General features: G+C 34.7%; 1 protein-coding gene across 1 annotated transcript in view; it reads right to left on the bottom strand.

Moving 5' to 3' along the window:
* Positions 1-9,244: 9,244 nt before the first annotated feature.
* Positions 9,245-10,542, bottom strand: part of TMEM59L (transmembrane protein 59 like) — a 64,347-nt gene continuing 63,049 nt past the window's right edge. The window contains exon 8 of the mRNA XM_088469002.1: positions 9,245-10,233. Coding sequence (XP_088325128.1) covers positions 10,072-10,233 — 162 coding nt within the window. The 3' untranslated portion in view covers positions 9,245-10,071. The remainder of the gene's footprint in view (positions 10,234-10,542) is intronic.

Below are 10,542 nucleotides of genomic sequence, written 5' to 3'. Positions count from 1 at the left end.
TTTTGATAAGAGGTTCTTTTTGTGTTCTGTTGTCCATGGCATTATGCTTCCATCAGTTTGCATTTGGTTTGTGTTTTTTTATTTGTCTGTTCTTGATTCTATACCGTTGTTCTTCTTGTGTGTTTTGTGGTTGATGGGTGGATATTCTCTTGTATGTCTCTTTGAAACTTTTTTTGTTTCTGTTGTATGATTTTTTCTTCTATTTGTCCAATTTTTTCATTTGTCATTGTCATTAGATTTTTAAAATCTTCCATGTTGTGAAGTGGTTCAAATTTTTTTCTCAATGATCTTTATAGATGCATATGTTTATTCGAATGATGATTTTCTATCTGCAATGATTAATTTGATGAGGTTTTTTGAGCAGTTATCAAGTTCTTCATTCCATTTTGTGAAGAAATCTGCACTACATGGTTCAAAAGTGGGATTTTTTGAATTATTAAACCTTTTGGGATCATGTTGTTATCGAGGTATTTCGTTAACGTGGTAACTTCCCACGATTGTTTGGATTCTTGTAGGTAGTGTTTTTTCAATTTGAGGAATTGTCAACAAAATCTATCATCTTCCACTGGAGTGATTGTGGGTTTTGAGTTGTGGAAAAAATGTTGCTCAAAATGTTTCTATTTTCATGTGTAATGTGAAAGGTCATTGTTGTGTAATACTAGAGCTGTGGTTCACTAATAAGATAACAGTGAGATGATATGTGCTCCGCGCTAAGTAAATTATAGCTGCTCCATTAAAAAAGAAGAGATCAATAAGTGTATATGGAGCGCTTGTAATAGGTGTGTGCAATGCTGAAAACACATACAAATACTTAAAAAAGAAGAAGAGTTTTGTATTAATAAACAAACAAAAATGGTATAATATCTATAGCTCTTTTTGAGCAAGGTGTCGGGACTCGGAGGCAGGAGGTGTAGATGGAATGTGGCTGTGGAGGGTGAAGACTTCAGTTCGATGTTTGGTGATGCAGGTAAGTTGTGGCCCTCTCTGCCAGCGGGACCCACGGCTGCCAGATAGATGATGGCCATTCAGTGTGTATGAACGACCGTCATCTAAAGATCGATCTGCAGATATATCTTTCAGGTGTATACCCAGAGCCTATTTATTATTCTATTCAATTGGAAGCTCTTATGTACTTCATTTCGGAAGTAGGCTACATACTTTTTTATGTTCATAATACAGCAATATAGTGTAAAGCTGCATTTAAAAACATATTTGTTTGGAATAAATCAATTAATGATAAATTGTATATACTGTATAAAACCCTCTTTACAATTTCAAGTCAGAATGGGTTCTTGTATTTTCAGAATAATAGATATATGGATTATGTACAGTATGAATTATTGCAAGTACTGTAGTGTTAGTAGTGCTATTTTCATGTAAAGGACCTAAGGAAACGATATCATTTCTAAACTTTTATTTTTTCTTCTTGACAACAGTTGCATGATGTATTCACATAAAAAACAGCAATGCATTCTTTACATATTATTTCAGAATATACAAGATTATGGCTCTCTAATGCTTTGGCCCAAAGTTTAAACAAACATTTTGCATTGAAACAATATATATATATATATATATATATATATATATATATATATATCTTTTCTGAAAGCAACTTTATCATTATTAAGCATTTCTACATAATATGCATTTAATGTTTATACCACATAATTACATCACCTACATCTAATTTATTACAGGAATAAGCGGGAAGTTAAAAATTAATCTATGAAATAAACAGACAAAATAGATGCCCTTAGATCCTTCATAAATTAGTGTTATAAATTAAACTGCAGTATTAAGTAGAGTAACCACTGACAAAAACTACAGTCATAGCAATAAGAAAAATACAGCAGCAGCATTTAGTCACATTAAAGACAAAAATTCAATAAGTATAGAGCTTACCAAAATGTATAACTTTTCTGCATATGTTCCAAAGTAACGGAAATTATAGAAGGAAAAGTGGTACTGAAAAATAAATTCAAGGTTTAACATGGAAGCGCGGTCAAATAGGCATTATATAGGTACGCCAAACATATCAACAATTTCAAAGATTAATATAAATGAAAGCAGCATTTAAAAAATAAAGACAATCCATTTATAGAAATACATTTACTGGGCCTTATGAGTTACACATCAGATATGTTCATTTTCCAACACCAATGCATTCGACAGCTATGATTAACCTAAAACAAGCACAGGTAAAAGACTTAATGAAAAAGGCTACCCAGGGTGGCTTACTATTTTTTTTAGGAGATAGATGTGCAATATAACATCTTGGGTATATGTAACACATTTAACCCCCTAAAAAAAGACTATAAGTGTTACTTAGACAGAGTTTACTGACATTATAATCTAATTTTAAAGATAGGAGTTGATACTGCCAGACATATTACAGTAAGTGAAAAACAATTATTAACTTAATCACACTGGAGCAAAATCATATATGTAAAGCCAGATAATGGTGTATGGCCTATCACAGTTTATAAAAGGAACAAATGTGGTTTTACATACTGTAGGTGCTAATTTGAACACCAAGGGGCCTATTCATCATCACTTAATTGTCACAAAAGTAGGTGAAAAAGCACATATTCACCTGCAATTGTGACAATTATGTATTCGGGCCATTCATTAAGAAGGTGAAGCAGGAGATATCACAGATATCACCTACTTACATTCTGTTTGCGGAATGGCCCGCTGTCCCCATACACTAGTATGGGGACAGAATATTATATTTTCGGAGCTTGACTGCGAGGGCATTTGCCATCTTCAGATGGCGAATAGCCCTGCTTGGGGTTCGCAACCCGCTCTTCCCTATGGGAAGTAGGTCTGGGTTGCGAGAAGGGATCCTTTCGGATCCCTCTGCCCCTGTCCGACTCCTTCCGCTGGACGTCGGGGATCTTGTGCGCATGCATGACATGTAGGTCGCGCATGCGCACCGCCGTCACTGCTCCGACAAGAGCAGTGAAAAGATTCACTGCTCCGAAAAGGAGCAGTGAAGCCGCTCGCGGGGGCAGCAGATTTCACATCAGCTGCCACCGCGCCAGAGCAATGATGAATTCCTCTGGTGGCCGCGGCGAATTAGAATGTTAATCGGAATTAATATCATGAATAGGCCCCCAATTCTTTATTGCTTATAAATGTTTTTTTTATCTTAATAAAAAAAGGAAAATACAAGAACATATAATGTAGTATTTTAATCACAAATTTCACCTTTTGAGCTGTGAAAAAAGGCCATGTACTGTAATCCACATATCCTGAGGATAGATTAGAAATATGTCCTACTAGACAACAATGTTTAAATTGCATTACAGATGTTCCTCATTTAATGACCTACCTAATTAGCGACTGATCGGACTTACAACCACGCCCCGACCAGCAAACTGTAGCTTGAATTGCACTTTGCAGCATTGAAATGACATTAAAAGATGGACCCTGCCGCGAGAGGGGGTGTGGCTGCGGCGTGGGACACACAGGAGACCCTGCCTCCCATGAAGGAAAGGACGGACGGGGATGCAGTGTGCTCAAGGAGGTGGGGCCCTCACATGCATGTGTCACCCTCTGCCCGGGTCCTGCTGCTTCCTGGCCACTATATATCCTCGCTTAACGACCGGTTTGTTTTACGACCAAGTCGTAGGAACGGAACTTGGTCGTTAAGTGAGGAATGTAGTATTTTGAGACTCCACACAATTATGTTCAATTCTCATTCAAACGTATACCAAGAGGCAAGAATAATATATCTGGCATAGAACCTTTCCTAGCTACTACACTTTGTATTTATTTGGGAGCACATCGAGGAATTCTAATGCTCAGTTAAATATGTACCAGTGACTATTTTTTGTTATGCGATTTACCATAATTCATCAGATGTCTGATATATAGGTTTTAAATATTTTGTTACTGGTTTTGTTGTTATTGAATTTATTATTCATGAATATTCAACAGTCCTAAAACCTTCTTCTGTATGCTTAACCTAACTAATTGATTCTTTAAATTCAATGCCTTTATGTAAACAAATGGTGCATGATAAGGTCCAGGAGTCTGGGTTCTTGTTGGAAGATATGCCATTTTTTCCAACATCCACCAATACTTTATGGTGTGAAATATATTGTTATAAAAACACACCCCTGCTATTAATTTACAGCATATCTAATATTTATTAATTATTTGTGTCACTTTTGTTGTTTTTAATTCTTGCAGTTTGGTAGGTGTATAATATAAATGTTCATCATGAAAGAATCATCTATATTATACATCTATCAAACAGTACACACTGTATAAGTGAAATATTGTATGTACTGTAAATTAATAGCTGGTGGCTACAGGACAAAATTATTTTTAAACCCAAAATTACATTTCTAAAAACATCTACAGTAATTATTTCTTCACCTTTATTTGAGATTCCCTACAATATTAATTATTTTATGTTGAGTGAACTAAAGATTACTTATTTTAGAATATATAAAGCAAATGTTAAGAATCACTGTGTGGTCTCAATAGTGCACTGCATTTAGGAACTTTTCATGCCCAAGTATATAGATTATACGAGTATAACAGAGTTTGTAATAGCACCCCAAAGTATAATGGGTTTTGAAAAACATTTTCAATTTTGTAAATATATTTCTATTACAGTGCAAAGCTTCATAAGAAGGTTCTACTGTATGACAGATAATATTTAGTTTTATCTTCTGGGTATATATTTGAATTATAATTAAAGGAGATAATTTCATGGATGTGAGGAGTTTCAAGATGATATTCAATGCAATTTGAACATCGTGGTCTAGTAAAGAATATTCTCTGGATTACATACACTCTTTCAACGTATCAGCTTGAAGGGTGATATTTATATATGAAATATACTTTATTTTTGAATTTTATGTTTTATGTGGATGAATTAACATTCACAAGCAAAGATGTTTGAAGCAGAATAATTGGTGTTCAACATAGCGCCTATGTAAAAAACACCTTTGTTCCTTTTAATTCATGTAAGATAAATGTTTCAGTGGGACTTGTTTGTGTATTTTTACGGACTGCAGTCTTTTTTTACGCTATTCCCTTCTCGCAGTTACTGCCATCAGAATTGATGCCACCTGCTCCCCTTGTAGCACTGTTTATATTATACATTATGCCTGTTACAGTGATTTTATGATATTACAAGCATATAAAAGATCCTAATTATTATTTTGGGTATATTAACTATAACAAAAAAGGAAGATAAATGGTCAATGTAATAATAAACAACCATGAAATATATGATTCAAGTACAGAGTGATATGTTATTATGTCTATGGCACATGAAAATGTTACTTGAAAGAAAGCACAGTAAATGAAAACACACAGTAACACGCCAAAAGATTAAAATCAGTTCATACACATTTACTTCTGCTCAGTTATGCTACATTACAGTACAAAATACTTGGAACCCAAGGGCCATTCATCAAGCAATTTGATATACTTTTACTGCCAATTGTCTCCACTTGGTGTGGTTGCAGTACGCTACACTGACTATGCGAAATATTAGAGACCTTTAGTCTCCTCTCCCTATATTGATGATGTTCTGTGTCTGACAACAGCACTTGAAGTATATAATGTTATTTATTAGCAATGTTAGTATCTTATACATTTACTCAGATCAATTATTATCAACCTGATAAATTGTTTGAAATAGAAGCTAGAGAATGAAATACTAGGTTAATATATTTGCTGTTAGAAAAAGGAAATTACTAAATAAAATTATTTTCAAAATGTCAGAAATTGTAGCAGTTATGAACACCTAAAATAAAATGTATTACAAATATAAATTGTATATTATATAAGAGATAAAAAAACAACTGAAGTCATGAGATGATGATTAAAATTGAGTAGCTTGGCAAAGCAGCAGAAGTAAATATTCTTTAATAATAATTCTAGGGGCAGTTGAGTAAGAAATATTTCCCTCTGAGCTTTTTGGGTGTTATACTTAATATAATAAGAATAATGCATAAAGTAGCTGTTATTATAACTATTTGGTAGTGCATTTTTAGGGGGAACATCAAGAATAGCAATCAGAGGCAGCTTCAGAGAAGGACGCATAAAGTAAAGCTTTTAGTATTAATAAGTTCCAATTCCTTGTGAAATTCAGCTTAATGTTTGTGCATCATGCAACCTGTGGGCAGAAAATGAGATTAAAGAGATTTTCTTTAAAAGGTAAATAATTGAAAATGTGTAAGGAATACTAATTTGCTATTTCACACATCAGTAAATGTATATAATAGTGTAGAAACTGGGTTTATGGGAGGAATGAACACATATTGTAATGGGGGTTTCAATTATCCGCAGAATATGCTCTGCAGCTAATTGATCGTGCAGCCGCGGAAAATACTATTTAAATAGCATTTTTACCAGGGGTTAACAAATGCGCTAACCCTTTGATTCCACATAAAATGCGGAATCAATAGGTTTTCCTGCTGAGTTAAACCCCAGAGGGTACCTTTTCTTGCTGACTTTTCTCTAAAACTCCTGAAGCTGCGTGTAAAAGTCCACATCTGGGTAGTAACGCACAGGGTAAACCACGTTAATTGAATTAGCCGGTACGAGCAATTAGCGTGGCTAACTCCCCCATGCACTAACAAGGAGCTGACATAGAAGTACATTTCTACAAGCAATTTCAAAGGCAATTTATAACTGCAAAAAAACTAAGCAGCAGCTTTAAATAAAAAAAAAACTTACAATTGTAATATTCAGGCAAATAAAAGGCAGCATGACAAATAGACAGATGGTTTCAAGTGAGTCATTCTTGAAACTGTTACAGCAAAAATCCTTAACAATACAAATAGTGCTGAAGAATTAACTATATTTTTCCTTATGCCAAGTCTTCTGTAACTAAACTAAAAGAAAAACATGATTTTTCCGATAACAAGGACAATTTTCTTTTGGGTGAATAAAATGTTTCTTTTTACAAAGATAAAAACTACTCACACAGAACTAAACAGTGAACAGTGAGTGGAGAGAGATTAAGAACTGTAACGTTTCCAGCCACACATTCCCAAGGCCGCTGAGACATGCAGCAGGTCTCAGTGCAAGAGGGTGGCGTGGCCAAAATTGTAGGCCACTCTCGCTTGCTAAAACCTCCATGATGCCCTGGCGCCTCAGACAAGCCCAGGCCTGGGTAATTAGTACCCGCCCCACACCCCTCTCGGTTCCCCAAAACATTGCAAAAGACTAACATGCAGTAGGACCTTTGTAATTAGTACAATATTACTAAAATTTCTACATTTTCTGTAATTCCACATACAAACACTATCCAATTTGGATGTAGGCAGCAATTCTGTTGTAGGATGGCAGATACAGTAGAAGAGGCTATGTGCATTTATCTATTGTTACACTGTACTTTTACATTTGGTTTCTGAGCTTACTCAAGAAAACTTATCTAACTTGATTTCTAAGTATAAACACTGCATCAGAAAGTCTTTCTGATACAAATGTTGAAGGGCTTCCAAGGATATCATGTCAGCCATGTATGTGTAAAAGGTACAGTATGAAGATGTGCTCAACATATTTTGTTCAATAACTCAAATGAGATATATTTAAAGTAACCTGAACATAATCATGAGCTTCTTTTCTATTGGATCACTACTGTCTGATATATTACTTTTAGTGTTTGTCAAAACACTTTCAATCATGAGATTTACTTATAATGATATAATTTTAAGTAGATTGAAGAGGAACAAGCTGAGCCCAGATATGTTTAGTAGGTGGATATAACCATGTTTGAGGATAACTATGTGTGAACATATCTGTATGCTATTTACAAAGAGCCCCATTTATCATGTCACAGACTTTGCTACTCAGACAGGTGAAAACACTAATCCTAATTGCCTAGTGTATTGTTTGTGAGCAAAAACGCAAGTTTGAAGAAAAAAGTAGCACTATGAAGGAAAAAGTAGCACTATGAAGGAAAAAGTAGCACTATGAAGGAAAAAGTAGCACTATGAAGGAAAAAGTAGCACTATGAAGGAAAAAGTAGCACTATGAAGAAAAAAGTAGCACTATGAAGGAAAAAGTAGCACTATGAAGGAAAAAGTAGCACTATGAAGAAAAAAGTAGCACTATGAAGGAAAAAGTAGCACTATGAAGGAAAAAGTAGCACTATGAAGGAAAAAGTAGCACTATGAAGGAAAAAGTAGCACTATGAAGAAAAAAGTAGCACTATGAAGGAAAAAGTAGCACTATGAAGGAAAAAGTAGCACTATGAAGGAAAAAGTAGCACTATGAAGGAAAAAGTAGCACTATGAAGGAAAAAGTAGCACTATGAAGGAAAAAGTAGCACTATGAAGGAAAAAGTAGGAAAGTTGATGAAAAAATACACAAGGCTGGTCCGATATCAGTAACCCTCACCATGCATAATTATGCTTAGTCTGCAATTGTATACCAATTTATTTGCAACAAAAAAAAAAACTAGTACGCTATCTGTGAACTAAGATGCAAGATTGGAAAAAAAGGTAACAGTAAAAAGTAGAAAGGTTGAGGAAGAAGTAGCAAAGTTGAGAAAAAAGGATAGAAGGAAAGTCCATAAATTTGCATAATCTGCAACTTTATACTGATTCCTCTGCAACAAAAAAAAACTAGTATAGTATTTGCAAACTAATGGTGCATACACATGGTCAGATTTGTCAAATCATCGATTTCGTTGAACGATATCGATGAACGATTTCATCAACAGTTTGAATGATTTTGTGAATGATTGAATGATTTCTGACAGTATTAAAATAAATTAAATCATCCAAATCTTACTGCAAACACAGTCGATGTCAGATATTGTTATCTGACATGGGGGAACGCGCATCGTTGGTCAATGCATGCCCAACATGTCAAATATATGAACGATTTTTACAATCGGTGTCGTTCAGATCTTTTAACAAAATCTGACCGTGTGTATGCAGCATAAGACACAATATTGAGGAAAAAGTATCAGGAAAAAGTAGAAAAGTTGATGAAAAAGTACACAAGGCAGGTCCAATACGAGTGACCCTCACCATGCATAATTATGTTTAATCTGCTTCTTTATACCAATGTCTGCAACAAAAAACTTAACGCACTATATGCAAGATTGAGGAAAAAGTAGAAAGGCTGAGGAAGTAGCTAAATTGAGGAAGGAGTACACAGCAGATGGATCATGTCATATGGTGCAACAGGGATAGGTGTATAAATATACACATCTGTAAGCAGCAAACACAAGACTGCATCTGCCATAATGTTTCTCCTGCTTTAAGCTGCCATCTTAAAAACTGCTTTCCATTCACAGAAATGTAACAATTAATTGCAATTTTGAGTGGTAAATGATAGATGATCAATGGCTACAGAACATGTCACGCCAAAGCTAAATAAAAATAAACAACTTAGCAGCCTACTTACTGTAGTATTTACAAAGACCCACTGTACAGAAAAAAAGTTCAACTTGTAAAAAAAATCTTTTGTTGGTGCAGCATTGTGCTTTATATAAAAAGCCATTGCTTTAAATTTGTTTTCAGCAAAAAAATAAATCATTACTAGCATAGAAGCTTACTGACAAGATTCATGCAGTACCATGAGTATCTTACGAGAAACACAAGGACTCTGATGCAATGTAGAGAAGTTTTCTTTAACATGGTGCTTGTGAATGAATCAACCTGAGTGTGTCTCATAGCTGTAACTGACATCTTATTTATTGATGATATCTTGCTTATAAAGAGCCTACATACTGCACAGCACTGCAAAATAATCTGTGTTCATATACAAGAAAACACTTGTTGTTTTATAGCATTGTGGGCAAATTATATATTCATGAAAACACTTTTAAGCTTGTGAAAGAATATCATCTTGATCAAATTTAACATGGAACCTATCACTCTCCACAGCAGACACAACAGGGTTCCTGCAAAGCGTGGTGGTATATCATCTGTAGCTCAATCATTCTATTTTCTTTGCTATAATTCATAAATTATAGGAAGCAGAAAAGGGCATAGTTCATAAACCAGTATATCGAGACAATGATCCCTTTTAATAGATTGTGGTGCACCCCCTCTAGCACTAATAGGTGTATAAAAGACTGTTTTAGATTATGGTTTTGTCTAGGTCAACTTTCAATGGCAGTGGTCCGGCCTCCTCACTCTCTTCAGTAGGACAGATGGTAACAGCAACGACAGGTGGCAGAGGATAGCTGTCTGGTTTTTCCATGTCTTCCAGATATTCCTTGTCGCCATTTATACTCAGTGGCTATCAGGGAGCAAGATGGAAAAACATGACTTTAGATTTCTCTTACAGCACCACTTTTGCGAAAGATATAAGTTTCAGAACCATAACACTACATTACTTCTGAAGTTCATTGTACCCTACAGTGCAAAATATGGTATATTGACTAATAATAAAATTTCCCCTTAAAAAAAGATAACACTGCATGGCAGCTTGCACTGTATGACTGAGAGGGATCTTAAATCTAACACATAAGTTCTATATAATGAAAATAATGCATACTTTACAAACCAAATATTTAGCCATTTTTTTTTCTTTTTATCTACATACTGG

Source organism: Taudactylus pleione, unplaced genomic scaffold, assembly GCF_031769625.1.
Source record: "Taudactylus pleione unplaced genomic scaffold, aTauple2 ptg000087l, whole genome shotgun sequence".
Lineage (NCBI taxonomy): Eukaryota > Metazoa > Chordata > Amphibia > Anura > Myobatrachidae > Taudactylus > Taudactylus pleione.
Note: the sequence above shows the minus strand (reverse complement) of the source record. Positions and strands in the feature narration are given on the sequence as shown.